This window comes from Onychostruthus taczanowskii, unplaced genomic scaffold (assembly GCF_017590055.1).
Source record: "Onychostruthus taczanowskii isolate IOZ18803 unplaced genomic scaffold, ASM1759005v1 scaffold1, whole genome shotgun sequence".
NCBI classification, from domain to species: domain Eukaryota; kingdom Metazoa; phylum Chordata; class Aves; order Passeriformes; family Passeridae; genus Onychostruthus; species Onychostruthus taczanowskii.
In genome coordinates, this window is record NW_024496525.1 from 6,744,389 (window position 1) to 6,761,996 (window position 17,608).

A 17,608-nucleotide genomic window follows, 5' to 3' on the forward strand; every position below is an offset into this window, starting at 1 on the left:
TGCATTTCTGAGACAAATGCTGTTCTCTGCTCTGTGCATGCCATCTACTGAAAACATGTGACAACCGCCTGTGCAAAATGACAGCTTGACCTGCTGTGAGGTTATCCCAGGAAAAGTACTCCTTGTAAGTCCAGGGTTAATTATACTCACCTCCTCCTGTGTTCATACTGGTTAAATTTAGGGAAAAATCTGTTCATATCTAGGATAAAGATGGAGAATGTTTCTCACACCAATTGCTACTGCTGACAAGATCAAATACAACCAACAGTGACAAAAATTCCTTGCACAAACATGAAACTGTAAAAAAGTGAGCTGGACAATGATAATGACATAGGACAACTCCATCAGCAGGAGTCGAGACATTTCTAGCAAGTGGAACTTGTGTACTGGCAGAATGTGCCTCAGAAGCAAATTCCATTTCTCTCTCCCACTTCATTTACTGTCTACCTACCACGTCTCATTTGTATCTAACAGAGACCGTGCCTGTGAGCCCTTTTTCAAGCCCAGGAATTCACCAAGCTATATTGTTCAGAGTATTACGGGCTCTTTGTGTAACCCTGCCAGTCTAAATGATCCTTGCCAAATACAATCAATGGATTTTAATAAACCTGTGAACAGAAATTTGTAGAGAGACAAAATTACATCTGTGCAATTATGGTATCTCTCTCAAATCTCACTTGCCTCTCCACCTACGAGATTTCAATAGGCTTTCAAAGGAAGAGTATTTGGAAACATGATGAAAAGGAGCTAAATCGTGCTCCCCATTACATCCCAAAAGGCATGTTGAATGTAAGAGATTGGCATGCATTATGATGAGAGGATGCTGGCTTGGTGTTTCAAACCATTCACTTTATACTGCATCTTTTCCAGCACTAGAGAGCAGGAAACAAAGCTAACCAACTCTGTCTAGAAAGCCAAAAGCTCATGTCCTGATTTGCGCCATTTTTTAACCCCAAGGATATAAAGGGTGATGAGTGACCCTTCAATCTTCTGGAAAACAGCAGAGCTTTTTAATGCTGTTATTTTGTGTATCTTGTCCAAGTTATGAATGCTCTCTTCCCTGTATGTACCTACCCACAAGTTTTTGTTGTAGAGGTGCCTTCAGGTTTGAAACGAAAAAAAACATGTGCTGCTGGGGACCAAAAATAACATCTGATCCTGCACTTGTTTGGATAAAGCTTCTTGAAGTCAACAGGAGTTCTGTTTCTGTAAGGACTTCAAAATCAGACTACAGACTACAAAGTAGTTAAACCCCCCACCACCCCTCTCCATCTTCCTGCAGCACTTCTAAACAGATGGCAAGGAGCAAAGGGAGGTACGATCAAATGTCTACTGGCCACAGTGATGACTGGGAGCCAGTGAAAAGCCAGGACTGTACTGGCTTTCAACTTTCAGTGCTAAGAAGCCAAAAAATTACTTTTATATCTGGTAGAACTATGTGGAGGTACTGCAGTTGTGCCCAAACCCTTCCCCTTCCTTACATCAAATGTGGTAGGAGTCCGTCTCTCTGTAATACCATTAATTACAGGCTCCAGGGCCGGAGCTGTGGCGAAGGGACTGAAGGACATCGCGGATGAGGGTACAGCGCAGCAGGCAATCTTGGCCATTTCGCGATCCACGATTTCTGTCAGCCGGAGCGCCCCACGCACGCACTGCCGCCCTGCCACCTGTCTCCCGGGGGAGGAGGGCACGCATTCATCGGAGGCGGATGGAGCCGCCCGGGAAAAGGGCTGGGGGTCGCGGGAGATCCCGAGCGCCTGGAGCGGCCGTGCGCCTCCTCCCCAGCGCTGCCCGGAGCAACACGGCTGTGCCCAGCGGGAGAGCGAACGCGAAAATGGAAGCCAGCGGAAGGGAAGGAGATGCGGCGAGCGGAGCGCTGCTCTGCGGAGGGGGAGGGAGGTGTGCGCGGCGCAGGTGGGGACCCGCCGCCCCCCGCCCGCGGCCCCGCTGACCTGCCAGGCTGTTGTAGCAATCGACCTCGATGGCCTCCACCGCCTGCCGCTGCTCCTCGCTCAGCCCCGCCGCGGCGGAGGCGGCGGGAGGGCGCTGCCCGGCCGGCTCCTGGCTCAGCAGCAGCAGCAGCGCCTTCAGCTCCAGCAGGGCGCGGTGGTACTTGCCGATGGCCTCCCGGAATTTCTTGTCCTTGTAGCACTGCGCCCCTTCGCTCTTGAAATCCAGCGCCCGTCCGATGAGCTCGCCCGGCTCGGCGCTGCCCGCCGCCGCCGCCCGCGGCTGGGCACCGCCGGTGGGGCCGTGCCCATCGCCCGCTCCGCGGCCCCCCCGCTCCGCTGCGACCCCCGCCCAGCGCAGCGCAGCGCGGGGCGGCGGGGGCGAGTCCCGGGAGTGGGGATGCGCCGGCTCCGCTCACCGCTCACCGCGCCCGCCCGGCAAGGGGCGAGCGTACGCCGGGACACTCAGCTCCCCGGACTGGCTGACCCCACAGACCCCCGCCCGCCGTCGTACCCTCCCTGCGCCTGAGCTCACTCCAGCCCCCACAGTCGGGTCCCTTCTGCTCCCCTGTGCCTTGCTCTCCCGCATCTGAGGGTATCGCCTCTCTGTCGACAGCCTGGGATTCCACCTCCTCCATTCCCCTCCTCATCCCAGTTTCCCGGCTCCATCTCCTCTCCCAGATCCCACCAGTGGCCATCCACCATCAACACCTGTTCATGGTCCCTTGAAGTTTTTCGGTGTGTATACTCTGTATCACTGGGCAAAAGTGCCAGACCATGAAATCTCCCATGTGCTCTGCATCAGGGCAGCAGAACCCAAGGGCCAGTAACTGCCCTGGCATCAGTAACTCAGGGACTTTGATTTTCCTGAAACAGATGTGCTGCTGAAAAATGGGTCGATGCTCACTGATGCCTACAACATGTCCTGGTTTGGGGGTATCAGTGGGGAGTGACTCTCCTGCTGCGGACCAACAGCAGAAAAACTGTGTGGAGCATGAGGCATTGTTTTGTTAGGCCTAATACCATGTCTGCATTGAATATTAGAATAGTTGGATGTATTTGCATGCATTGTTGAGCCAAGATATTTTGTAGGTCTTACCACATGCTTAAAATCTAGAGGATAGATGAAAAAAAAACACTGTGAATTTTTTTTCTCAATAATATATTGGGATGCATCTTTTCATCACCCATGCAACTCTTACAAGGCTGCAGCTGTGATGCAATGTGTTCAAGCTTCTCTCTGCAACCATGAGAACATTTTAAAATGGAGACTTGAGTTTCTTTTTGGGGTATGTACAGCCTACTGTGGTGGCATGTGGTGTTGCAGTGCTGGGCAAACTGCGATAGCTGTGTGGCATAGCTCCATGTAAAGGTATTAATGCAGTTCTGCATTAATAATTCCTTGTTAGCAGGGCCAATGAGTTGTGCTTTATGCACTGGTAATGTTAGTCCCTGCTGGTAAGTTTCTGGACTTTGTTGAGGTTGTGGTCACAGTGTGGGACATTCACTCACTTGAATCCAAAAGTCAGAGCCACAAGGAGAAGCAAATAGCATCACGCTGATTGTGATAGAAGTACAATTTTCAAAATGCTTTCACAAGAGAAATTATAGCTAAGGTATTCAACGGTGATTACATGATTTCAAGTGCTTTCATTTCCAGGTGCCCTACTAGCTACATCTTCAAGAAATCTTACTTTATGAAAATGGATGCTCAGCATCTTCAGGAACCTCAAGCCAAGAGTGAGATAAATTACTTACAAATCTTGCTCCAAGTACATGTGATCTAGAAGCAGGAAATCCTGGGGGGCGGGTGTGGCGGTGGTGGATATTAGTCACAGTAGCTAGAGTGGAATTGATGTGTGGAACCTAAATATTAAGGAAGGAAAATTCCTGTTGGGACATTGTTTTAATCTGTCTGCTAGTCATATTACACAAAGTAAGTTTAAGTAATTTCAGAGGTTTCATTGTACCATTATTGATCGCTGCTTGGGAGAATTCACAGGGAAAACATATATCTCTTGTGCTGGAACGCTGACTTTGCCAGAGGAAAGGAGAATGCCACAAAGGATTAATTGCTGAGATCTGAGCAGCTGCAGAAGCTATCGAAGAAGGAGATGTTTTCTTGGAGGGTGATGTAGCAAAGTGACATTGGGAGTAGTTGCTTCCCTTTTTCAGCATTTGCCTGAGCCCATGGAGTTACATGGCATAGGGGGCACTGAGACATACGTGACTTTTTTTCCTCTCCCACCCCCTCTGCTTAAGGGATCTTTGCGATTTCTTCCTTTGGTTACTATCAACAGTGGTCTGAAACAAGCCATGAAAAGTATAAGTTTTCTTACAAAAGAGTTTAGCAGTGGCCACTGGCATTATGGGTACAGATCTGGTCAGAAATGGTCACAAAATAGTGATAAAACTGGGTGGTCCTCGCATTATGAACTATACTGAACATACCAAACTGTGGCTTAGTCCCAAATGTTGCTTAAGCACCCAAATGAGTTTTCCACCTTGTAGTTCTTCCAGAAATGCCCAAACTCTCTTCCTGACATTGCTGGTGCCTATGAGGATGAATACCACAACCTTGTAAATCCCAAAATATACCACAACAGAAATGTCTGAATGATTGCTGTTATTGGCCATCTTAGACCCTTTGTTGATAGCAAAGAGTATCCCTCAGCTGAGAGCTGGATCTCTCAGCCAGAGAATTCAAACCTGCCATAAGATGTGCAGGATGACTGGCAAAAGTCAGTTTAGTCCACCAGATCCTTCTTCCTGGAGAGAGGTAGTGTTGGCTGTATTAAAATATTTAGGAAACATCACACCAGACATAGGGGTCACCACACTGACCACAGCATAAGAGACCGCTTTTGTTTGTTTGTTTGCTTTTCAAGAGGAATGTGGTGGTTGGAGGAAAACATGAGAAGCTGTCACCTTTCCAAGTCAGACAAGATTTATGCTTGAGAGGTACCTCACATTTCATTTAATATATGATGTGATATTCAGATCTAGATTTCAGCTATCTCAGGCCCACTAGGCTCCTCATACAGGCTTGCCAGTGGTCAACACCTTTAGTGATATTCAGCTTGAAAACATGACAGGAACCTGAAAGCATCAGGAAATGTAAGTTTATATGTTAAATTGATGCACTGAACTGTGAAATAAAGCATACGTACATTCAGATAAAATTAAGCCAGTTTGCAGTCATTGCCTGTGTGCCATGAGATGAGGTCATGGTATTGGTCAGTATTAGCTATCGTGCCTGTCTTTAGCTCAGTGGTGAGGGATTTTCTGACCACAGAAGCAGAACATGCTTATCTCTCCCAGTCTGTAATAGATGGGGTGTACCTGTCTATCTGGATGCCCCCAGGTGCTGTGAGTATCCAAAACTGCCTGAGTGTGCCTGTCTCTCCTCCTCCGCACTGAGCTTTCCTTAGCATGTTCCAAAGCATACACTTACATTGCTTAATTATTATTAATAGTAGTATTATGCAGATGTCACATGCTTCATAGGATATTTTAGGATCTGTGACTCACTAAACCATAATTTCCTGTTCACAGGTTACCTGAAGAAAAATGTCTTTTTGGAGTCCTATTCTTGGCTGGAAGATGTGGGGGAAATGGTAAATATTGTGAAAAATACTGGATCTTACATATCTGTGAGCTATCCCAGCCTTCCTCCAGGTACCATTGTTTCTGCCTGCACGTAAGACAATTAATTTACAGGCATATGGAACAGATTATCTGCATTTCAGGATATTGCTGTAAGGAAATTGGAAAGGCTCCTGAGACAGTTGAGGAAGCTGGGCACTTGGCCTCTAGTGGGACATTGAAGGGCTGGAGAATCTTTCCTATGAAGACAGGCTGAGGGAGTTGGTGTTGTTCAGCCTGGAGAAAAGAAGGCTTGGAGGGGGGGACCTTATTATAGCCTTTCAGTACCTAAAGGAGGCTAGAAGAGAGCTGGAGAGAGACTTTTAACAAGGGCAGGTAGTGTTATGACATGGAGGGATGGCTTCAAACTGAAAGAGGGTAGATTTATTGGACATAAAGAAGACATTTGTCTTTGGTGAGAAGGGGTGAGGCACAAGAACAGGTTGCCCAGAGAAGCTTCTAGAGAACACATCCCTAGGAGGGTTCAAGGCCAAGCTGGATGGGGCTTTGGCAATTCTGGCTAGTGAAAGTTGTCCGTGCCCATGGCAGGTAGGTTGGAACACAGTGATCTTTAAGGTTCCTTCCAACCCAAACCATTCTATGATTCTTCTAGATGGATATGAATCCACTGTAGCATTTATGCTGTTAGGTGAGCTTTTCATAAATTGGAACTATAAAGGCTGCTATGAGGAAGCAAGTTTCAATATATATTGAAAACTAGGTATCAGTTTGGAAAGCAGTATAGCATATAAGGCCTCAGTCCAGTTCTTGTGCATTCATTCATGTTGATAGGACTGCTGACTATGTGAGAGTTGTTTCATCAAATCCTTCCTGCCAAAGCACAAGCCTCACCTATTTCCTATTGTGATGAAAATGGTGTCAATCCCCTGTGAACAGAAGAGATCCCTCATTGCCTTAATTCAACTGCAGAATTCCCAAACAGCAGCAAGCTTCCAGCATACACAGCTGCTGCTGCTGCTACAGTCTGTCACCAGCTTAGTCAATCATCCATTATTTATTTCCAAACTGTATGTAAAGCTCTGCAGCATAGCCTTTTATGTCCATATACAGGGAAAAGAAGAGAAAGAACTTCTGAAAGGCCAGGAGAACAAAAACAGAGAAGCCTCTGAAATCCTTTGTTGGGGAAATTTTCTTATGTAGTTATATCCAAGGAAGAGAGGAAAGGGAAATAAAATCACATTTAACAGAAGGTAACACCTTGGTACAAATTTCTTTGATCTCTCTCTATCATTTGTTGCAGTCAAAAATTCCTTTTTTAAAGATAAGATCCTTTGTTTACAAGTGTCCATCAAATGCAACGCACCTGGAGAGTATTGTGCATGTCTTCTTCCACAGTCTGCATTCTGTGTTGGGTCAGTTCATCCTGCAGGCTGTTTGATGCCTGCTGACCACCTGGTTGAGAATGGCTAATCAAGACTACAATGAATCTCCCAGGAATAGTATACAATCAAGGAAGAATAGCCCACAGAAATGTTTGCAGGCAAATAAGAGAGTCTCCATCACAAGCCGTTGCACGTGTGTGTATATGAGCGGCATCTTTGTCACAAAAAATGCTTGATGACAATACTAAGAGGTGGATGGTTAAACAGAGCAGCTGTTCAGAATTAAAACAACTGTTCCAAATTCTGGTTTTAGCACTCTATTCTTTCCTTCTTTTTCATAAATGCGGTAACAAATTGCTTACTAAGAGGTTTACCCAGGAACCCAGGACAGGTCAAATCACAACAGTTTAACATCATTCCCAGTGTTTCTTTTTGCACTTTAATTAAAAGTGCCAAAAGCAAAAAAATTATGTAATTAAATTTAATTAAAAGTGCAAAAGTGCAAAAAGACACTGATTTGCAGAACAGTCATACTGTAAGGAAATGCTGCAAAAAATAAAAGTTTGAAAAACACTTTTAACCTCTTAAAATCGGCTGTTGACATGAGGCTACAGCTATAATCTCTCAAGCAAACTCCAGTGTCCTGGGTAGCTCTTGCACTTTACTCAGGCTGGACTAAAGAGCAGCAAGGTGGATTCCTCTGTTGTGTGTGAAAAGAGTAGATCTGGAAAAAATCACATCCAGATCCTGCTTATCAGATGGATATTGAGAACCACAAAACAGGCACTCCTATATCTTTCAGCCCTCATTCTTCCTCTATCTTATCTTCCAGCATCCAAAGCCGTCCTGATTCTGGAGGCACATCTACAACGGGCAAAGGGGTGTGGTGTGAGGTTTTTCAGTGACCTAGACCTGACTTGAGAACAATGCTTTTTGAGACCCTAAGGGAGCAGACCCTTGCTCCACTGTCAGTTGCTACTGCCCCAGGAAGACCTACAGAGCTGCCTAATGCTACACCACAGCATTACGGGCTCAAGTTACTGCGCATCAGCTGTTCCTCCAGCCTGGCAGCATGCCTGTTCCAACCCTCCATGGAGGTGAAGGCACTCGTTTCCCGTAATGCTGAAAGACTGCATATTGAGCAGCATTAGTGGGGAATAAGAGACTTCATAGAAGCAGTTACTGCAGGTCTGTTCATGGCTGGCATCCTCCTACTGCCCAGGTAAATGGCACATAGTTCAATGTTAGTAAAGATCACTTAACTCCAAGAGTGACCAGGTGACACTTGGTGTTTAGATCTGTACAGGAGTACAAAGTGAGCCACTTGGGTTCCAGTCTAATGAGACAGTACGTGAGTGTAACTGGAAACTGAAATACTGAACAACACAAAAAAGAATCCTAAAATGCACTGACTCCCCCTGAACTTTGAATTGCTGGTACCCTGAAGAGAAACGCCATCCAATGGTCACCAGTAGCAAAGCATGCTCAGTTTATGTTTCCACATAAGGACTGTTGCCTAGTCTTTACACCATGCTTACATCTTCAGAACCAAGCAGTGATTGCAACTGCATTCCAAGATAAGTGCATATTTATCATTACTTGCCCATTACCTGAAGAGCTCACACCAGCAGCCTTGGGTTCACCTTGCACATACAGCTGTAACTCATACAGCTGAATTCTTCCATGGTATCATAAAGGCACACATCAAAAGTGCATCTAACTACCTCTAAGCTGGAAAAACCATCCCTCTCTTAGTTTTGTGGCTTAGTCTTTTTTTATGAGATTAAAAATGACAAATGGGAGTGAATGGAAATGCTTGTGCTTCTAATTGCTTGTTTTGTGTGAGACACAGCTATTCCCAACTTCAGCTGAACTGCAAGAGGAAAACTATGAGCAGAAATTTTACAGAGAAAGCAGACCTGCTACAGAAGTGTCTGCTTTTTTAATATCTGGTCTGGCAGTGTGAGAAGGAGTTAAGATCTCACAACAAGCAGAGTTATCTGGAAAGTTCCTAGTTTGGCAATGTCTTTGAAAACCAGGACTTAAAAGAATTGTCTTGCATATCCCCTCCATTTTCATTGTCTTATGTCATGGCACAATCTTCACAAAGGTTCAATGCCTACTAACTTTGTCATCCTGAGGGGTACCAAACCCTGGCCTCTTGGAAGGCTCTTGCTATGCTAGATATACTTGATTGGGCTGATGTCAAAGAGAGAGTTTGCACTGTTTTCCTGTCTGGTCTCAAAAGTTCCTGCAAGTTGTTCATGGTGGCCTCTGAGGAGAAACAGGCTATTTCAGGAAGTGTGGCTCACAATACAGTAAATGGTACTGTCCCCTAAGAGAGCACTTAGCCACTCTGTCGGCAGACTGGCAGGCCCTGCAGCTTAGATGGCTGTGCTATCCTTGGAAGAGAGGTGAGACAAAGGTGTTTTATGGTCCTGACCTTTAACATGCCTGTGCTGTTATTGAGTTTGAAGGGTAAACTGCAGGGCCTGGGTCAAATTTCAGAGTAAATGCATTTGTACTTGCTTTTCCAGTTGGATGTAGTTATTCTGCTTGCTTTTCTCTCTCTCTCTCCTAATATGCTGAGGGTGCTGCAGTGCACAGCTAAGCAGATGGCTGACTTCATCCTAGAGACAGATCCATTTCTGAGCATGGGGATACTTGTATCTAAAGAAGTGCTCAAATGAAACCATTTGAGTAAAAGCTGCATGGAGATAGTTAAGCTCATGTACCATATATATGGGTGATTTGCTTACAAGAAAAAAGAAGAACTATTAAAGAGAATGCTTCTTGCTGTATCTCCAACACTTGTCCTGCAGCATATGAGGTTTTCCTGAGGATGTGCATTCCCAGATTTCCTACAAACAAATTTGTGAGGTCTGGTGAGCACAAAGCCTCAGGCAGTGTGGTCACAGACTTACCATCTGTGTGCGATCCCAGTAGCATCAGCCCTGCAGTTTACGGGAGGTTCTCATCTTTCAAATTTTATTGCAAAAATGGTTCTGTTCCCCATCCAGACAGCTTTCCAGGCCAGGCCTTATCTTCCAGGACACTGCAGTGATGGAAGGTGGCCAGCATTGCGTGGTTTCAATATAACTGTGTGTATACTGAGAGCTTAAATGAACTTTGAGTGAGGAAACATCATTGCTTCATCCTACAAAGAGAAGAGAAATTCTAATGGATCTTGATGTGTAAAAGACTTTCAAACTCATTTAGTTGGTCCATGTAATATTACCAGTGTAAGGTCTGAAGTGTGGACATGTAGATATTAGTACTATCCCTATTTAATCAAAGCTCACTGAGGATTTCGCTGCAGAAAATTTATTTAGTGGTTCTTGCAACACACTATTATTGCATTGCTAGGCTGTTTGAAAGGTATTTCTTTCCTCATAAGCTGTCATGCACAGCTTACATTAACAATACTGCCCTGAGGAGAGTCAGATGAGCAGTCCTTATGGAACTACTTGTTTGTGCACACCTGTCACAATAATTTCTTAGCCCTGAGCAGGAATGTCATGGCAGCTCTGGAAATAAAGATTTCCTTGTGTTGAAGAGACTGAATAGAATCAAAATGGACTATTTTCCTCCAAAATGAAAATATCTATATTAATGTAGATTTTTTAAAATTACACATTGACTGTGCCTCTACTTGATTATCTGATTGCATGTGCTGTCAACTAACTACCTAATGACTGCAGTATCCACACTTCATTTAATTCTTAACCCACTGATTTTCAAGTAAGTATGGTTTGCTTATGAGGATCAGCCTAGGTTAATCTCTCATTGAGCTGTTTCCTTCCTTCGTAAAGTTGTAGAATTATTTGACTGTTTTCATCACAGTTTTAGGCTTAGAAATACCAATACTAAAAAATGCAGAGTAGTTAGAAGAATAAGCTATGCTTGACCTTATTAGCAAGGCTGCTTATTCTGTACTGGAAGGCTTTGGGAATTTTGTAAATTGTACCAAATAAATTTGATTAAAGAGAACTATGAAACAAATAAACACGTGCATTTAAAAAAAATGAAATTTCATATAGAAAGAGAAATATGGGATTAATGCAGCTTTCTATGCCCACTTTTATAAATGTTGAAAGACAGAGGAGAATTTGATCTGCCATAAAATCCAGTATGGATGAGAAAGTAGAAAACCCATGAGCAACAAAAAATTCAGGTTACTGCTTCTGTGTCCTTGATACTCACCTGAGAATCAGTTTGAAGTGATCAATTATTCTGCCCAGAATAGAGTCCAAGGTTTCATCTCAAAGGCTAGTAAGTCATTGGCCATATAAAGTTCCTCTCCATTCACCTTTCCTTTTTTAGGAAGGAAAAACAACAGTGAGTTGAATAGGCGGATAATATGGGTAGAAAATATACTCCAGTAATCCTGAAGCTAAAATCTGGAAGATATTGATTTCACCACAGGTCTGATAGTAGATTTACAAAGGCAAGAAAACTCATTTAACCTACCCTTCCTTAAATCCAAATCTTGTTATGACTTGGAATAAAAAAAAAATAAAATAGAGAGAGACTTGGTAAAGTGTCAGACACCAAACAAGGATTATTTTGGGGCTGTACAGCTGTATAAGGCTGCATAGCTCGGTAATGCTCAAGCTGTCCTGTCTCAGTACAGAGCCCCAGCTGATTATATAAGGACATTTCCTGCTGGGCAGAAATGCAATTTCCCACAGATGCAATATGTGAACAAAACACTTTGCTGCTGATTTCTCCTATAATGGGGAAGACCATCCTGGAGAAACAGCCCTTGATGATATTGATGAAGGGTGATCATTGCCCTGTCTTATGGTTTTTTCCCTTGGACAACAGTATATGCTTCATGGCACTGAATCAAGCTGTGAAGGACAGTCATGTGGTGTATGCTGATGGCAAATGTAAATTTTTGACAGATTTGTAGGTCATACATTTTGTCTGTATTCATCTCCTGATGTTCCTATTACCATTATTTATCACTGCATTACGATAGCTTTTGAGTCCCAGTGCAGCCCCACTGTGCTAAGTACTATAGAAACACATTCCTGGCTTTGCTGGTTTGGCTTCACTCCAGTAGATCAGCTCTATTAATGTATCTCCTGCCTTGCTACTCTAATTTTTTCCTGTTCAACAAAAAGAATGTTTAAAACACTGGGGAGAGGAGACTGGGGGGAATGATCAAATAAGACGATTTTTAATCCATTAGTGTCCTTGCTCCAATGTCTATTGCACTGATAGAAAAACATGACTAGTTCTTTGCTGGATGTGCAAATACACCAGCAAGCATCATGTTCTGTAAGTTGCCACATACCTGCTGACTTCAGTATGATCTTCAAAGTAAAGGGGTGCTATGGCTCTTTCCATTGTACAGATGAGGCTCTGGTATGTGTGGGTTCATCACTTGTTTGGAGCAGATGCTGAATCCCTGTGATGTGAGCTTAATTAATTTAACCTACTCTTTCCTACCAAAGCCTAGTGTAAAGTATTTACAGCTGGCTCACTCTTGGCTGATGTGGTTGAGAGAATATCCCAGATGGAGGATTCTCATATGAGCAAAATGTACAGGACAGTGCCCTTCTGCTAAGCTATTTTGTCCCAGCTTTGTGCATTGTGAGATCAGGGTCTCAAGTACAGGCTCTGGAAGTTTCTGTGAAGTGACATAGCAACTCTGATCTCAGTCTCTGATGATGGACAGTGAAGCACCAGCATGATGGGCTGATACTGTTCTGATACCCAAGGGATCTACCTTGCTTCTTTGGGACCCTACTGAGGCAAAGTATAAGATAACCTGTATTTAGGTAGGGAAATCTGGAATTTTTTAATGTAGCCTGTGATAGGAATTTTGTTAGTCCTGCAGAAGAATGGATAGATCCTCCTGAGAGTGGGATTTCTCTATAAACTGTAGATATCAGAGCCCATGCTGATCACCAATTCACTAGTAATTTCCCATATAGGACCTTGCACCTTAGAGGCTATAGGGCCACAAAGTGAAGCCTATAATGGCACTTTCTGCTGACACTTCTGAAGGCAAAGGCAAGGGAACACACACCTTCTCAGCTACATTTGCAGTGACCAAGGAAATCCCCTCTCTGAAAATACCTTGATCAGACTAAGCAGTCAAAAGGCCATGGAGCTGTTGAGATGAAAGGCCCCCATAAACTCATGCCACCTCTACCAAACTGGGTATGTTGCCTTTCCTCTCTCCAAAACAGTGTCCAATTACCTTTGATATATGCAGTATTATCCAGCAGGGAAGAAACACTTTGTTGTAGATGATTTTTCACAGGCCCAGCAAATAGGCCAGGTTGCCCAACTCAGAAATTAGTATCAAATTCCTGCTCCTCCCTGGACTCAGGGATGAGCAGCCCTGGCTATGCAGCCATTACCTGGGCTCAACGCTTGGGCCACTCGCCTGCGTTCAACTTTGGATAGTGTGGAGGCACAGATGAAGAAGAACAGTGCAGCCAGGATGGAAATAATATGTTTTTTTCACTACCTGTTGAGGTGGGGACATGTAAAATTCCTCTGAAGGAAGCAAAGGTATTAGAGTTAACAGGTAACCAACACCAGTAAAAAATAATGAAAAAGGAGAGCAGGAAAAAAGACCTCCAATTAAGGACCTGCCTGGCCCATTAGGCAGCTGAGACAAATGATGAAGTGTGCACACTAAGATTTAATGGTAGGTGAGGATATTTGTTTTAGAGAGATGGAAGGTGCAGAGAAAAAACATTTGTGACTCAATGGACAGAGCAGAAATGAAAATTTTTCACTGAAGTGAAATAGACCCCTTTTAGCTTTATGAGGCCTGCAGTTGTTGAAGCAGAGATATTGCTAGACACTTCTGTTAAGGTTCTGCCACCATTACTGCTTGCTGGATTTTGTAGCTCTCTCCAATCTTGAAATATAGAAATTGTTTCTTTTCACTTCCTGATCTGGTCAGCCTGTCCATGTTTTGCATCCTCCCGCTGGGAAGCACAGGGCTCGCTGCCAAACTGAAGCCCTCTGTTTTTCAATAGAAAATAGAGTAAATCAGGAAAATAAATCTTGATTTCTTCATCAGACTAGAGAGACTCTATTTTATTAAAGAACTTTTTCGGATCAGCCAAGTGCCTGACTTAAAGGCATAAAAATCAAGGTCTTTGCAATTCGGCCATATTTGGGGCTACAATGCACAGTAAAATGATGGCCTTCAAAGCTTGCTGAGAGGTATCCGCCAAATGCCAAGGCTGTGGTGCAGTCCAGAGACTGGGAATATTTGCTAGACATGTGCAATAAACAGGATGTATGGTGAGAAGATTGTTTTGCTTTTTCCCCCTTCCCTGTCCTGAGCAAGCCTTCATTGTCAGCAGACAGTGTTTGCTTGTTGGCAGCTAGTGGGCCACGGCTGTACTCCAGGGCCTTGATCTGCCCTTTGGAAACTGGGGGGAAATAAAACATTGGTTGACTCCCAATCCAGCTGACAAATGCACACAAGTAGAGCTGTATGGGATAGAGGCCGTGCTCCTGAATTGCCTGACAGCTTCATCTGTCTCTTGTTGGATATTGGCCTGTGTGTGACCTGTGAAGCTCTGGGGACATGGGACAGTTTCGCTTCTCCCACTGGGTGATCCAACACCTCTAGATTGTTCTTGCTGCGTCCTTCTTTGTCGTGGGCTTTTACGCTGACAAAGCCAATGCAGCAGCAGAGATGCTAAGGTCAGAGATGTCTGCAGAGACACAAAAGTCAGCATCTGCAGTTGCTGATGTTAATACATGATCATATGCAAGATGACATAGTTTGTGCTTCTTTGCTTGGAAGCTCATTTCCCCTCCTGCCTGCAGTTAGCAGCCATGTGGCATCCTGACATTTCATCTTTATTAACTTCTTGACAGATAGCCTTTTGGGGCTTACTGGGAGATTAATTGTTTTCAGGAAGCTTTTAGACTGTTAGCAGGGTTTCATCTTTTCTTTCCCCATTCTTTCAAACAGGAGACTCTAATAAAGCACTGAGATGTATTAAAATGCTCTGAGGATGCCAGGGACATCACTCCTAGTGTCCCCCAGTTCCTCTGCTCTTTGCAGCCCACAGCTGAGAGCAACAAGGGTTGGTGGGGGGACACAGTTTTGAGAAGGGCACTGGCTGCAGCCATCATTGCAGCCATTTCAGTTAGATTTTCCCAGTGGCATTTTTCCAGGGAAAAAAAGAGCTTACAAGCCTGGCTATTTTTTTTTATAGTCAATGCATGTGATTAGCAGTATTTATAAAAACTGTGCAGAAAACAGCATCTCAGGAAAAGGAAAAGAACATGCAGATGCACTGAGCGAAAGGAGAAATTAACAGACTTTGAAGTCAGCAAAAGTGCCTGATTAAGGATTTAAAAATCAGAATTTTGCAATTTGGCTGTGCTGTGGGTTTCTAAAGCATCATTCAGTGACGGCTTTTGAGACCTATGGAAGCTATTTTGTAAATGATTGCATGTGTAATGCCATCTGAAGATACCAGTAACGTAAGTGTTTTCAGGGTGGAAAGAGAGAATCTTCACAAGCAAAAATGTTAAAACAGAATATGGGTGATGAACTCATGGCAGCCCCCTCAAACATTTCCTTTCCCTCCTTACACATTTTGTGATTTCAGCATTTTCTTTGCATTGCCCATACATTTCTCTCTCTGGTTTGTTTACATGTCTTTCTCTCAAACCATGAGATAAGGATTTAAAAGAATATTTTACCATTCCTATTTATTATAAATGAGTAGCAAATTGCTCATTTCATAAGTAATTCAAGCCCAGAAATTTGTTATTACCGTAAGAATTTAAATTTCCCTTGTGCTTCATTGCAGAACTAGATTTAATGGAACATAGAATGGGACTTAGAGATATTTACTATTAATCTGTGAGTTCAAATGCAGATAGGCAGAATCTGAGGTGCTGTGATGATATCCTTGTTCAGGAGCCTCTACTATATTTTGGAAACCACCCAGAGTTTAATGATAAGTATTCCTAAACAATACTTTTCACCTGATGGCCTATAGCTAGCTTATTTGTTCAGTCTCTGCAGACTGTTAAAAATGTGCACAGAGATAGTTTTCCATCCTTTTTTAGATGTAGTCCTCTCAGTTTAGCTGTGCTTATTTTTAACTATAAAGGGACTCCTTGGTAGTCTCCCTGCTGTACCCATAATGTGGTCTGGAGCACTCAGCGCTAGCAATCCTGTTTCCACTGGGAATAACAAACACTGTAAATCAGGGACAGTCTGTCACACACAGGGGAGCATAGTAGCATGAGATTCCTCATTAGCTCTGACCATAGAAATGCAGAAAAATAATTCCACTGCAGGGAGAGTGACACTAAATGACATCCGAACACCAGGACTTGAAAAGGTGTCAGCTTTTATCCAAGTGTTTTGTGCATTTTTAAAGCACACAAATGGAATGAATATGTCTAAATATTCATTGCTTAAGGTGCCTTTCTCTGACATCAAAAGCTGTGTACATAAATTCCCCATTTTATGTGATAGCTTTCATTATCTCTCCATCTGTAATCCACATCTCCTGCTAAGAGGGACAGAACTCCAATGCTCATTAGGACTCTCCCTTTAGAGGAAGCCAGGTGAAAAAGCCCTCATCTTTTATGCTATAGCAGAAGGTGAAAATGTTACCAGATTAACAATTCTTTCCAGCAGTGCTTTGGCTAGTCTCACCATGTAATTGAAAATTCATTGTAAGCAATCAAGCCCCATTATTTCCCACCCAGGAATCTTTACTTTTCAGCCCCTTGCTCATCTGAAGACATACTTGCTAAGGAGAGGTGCAGAGTCAGCAGGAAAGATGGGCAACATGAATAATTAAAATAGAGGTCGAGTTTACATTTGCTACTGAAAATAAATGGTTTGCACAAAAATAGAATGAAACAGGTCATCAGAGATGCTCCAGAAAGATGGCTGTTATGTCTGGTGGCATTTTTCCCTCCAGGAGGATTGTTCATGACAGAATCATAGAGGTATTTGGTTTGAATGGCGACCTATCATAGTATTATTTTGAAACATTCTGGTGTGGATAGCACTAGAGAGATGTATTTGGCAAAGGCAGAAACTGCTAACCAGTAGCAGCTAACTAATGAATGGAGATCTGCAGTGTGCACACATGAGAATTACCCCATGGAAAAGCACATATTACACAAAATATTATCTAAGTGACAAAGACAAGAACCCAGGAATCACGAAATTGAAAAATTAAGGTTAGATTTGATTTTTAATCTAGTTGTGCTATTAAATGATACCAAGTACTGTGTTTTCATGGCTTTCTTCTGAATTCAGTATTACAGTTGGACAGTGCACTTCAGTACTTTTTCTTTCACTTTTCAATCTTTTTAACTTATTTTTACTTACTTTGCCAATTAAACAAATCTTCTTTTGAAAATAAGATTAATTTTCTCAGAACACTTACCATCCCAGCCTCATATTTTTGCAGATATTATTAAATTTATTTTCATGAACCACTCAGAGCCAAGGGGCCTGTTATCACCTCCCTTGTAGAGATGGAGCTGTGAGACACTGAGATTACAAAAATCTTATTTTGAATAATAAACTGTGAGAGACTATAGAGACCTTAACTTCTCAGTGTGCAGGGAATTACAAAACACACAAAGCATGACCAGCATTATTTTATTTGTATTGAGGGTTCAGCATATCTATAAATCCGA

The 17,608-nt window shown here is 43.2% G+C and overlaps 1 protein-coding gene across 1 annotated transcript in view; it reads right to left on the reverse strand.

Annotated features, from left to right (window-relative positions):
* Positions 1-2,647, reverse strand: part of TTC9 (tetratricopeptide repeat domain 9) — a 28,329-nt gene extending 25,682 nt beyond the window's left edge. The window contains exons 1-2 of the mRNA XM_041399925.1: positions 2,464-2,647; positions 1,953-2,288 (exon numbers count right to left, since the gene is read on the reverse strand). Coding sequence (XP_041255859.1) covers positions 1,953-2,288; positions 2,464-2,647 — 520 coding nt within the window. The remainder of the gene's footprint in view (positions 1-1,952; positions 2,289-2,463) is intronic.
* Between the last annotated feature and the right edge of the window lie 14,961 nt (positions 2,648-17,608).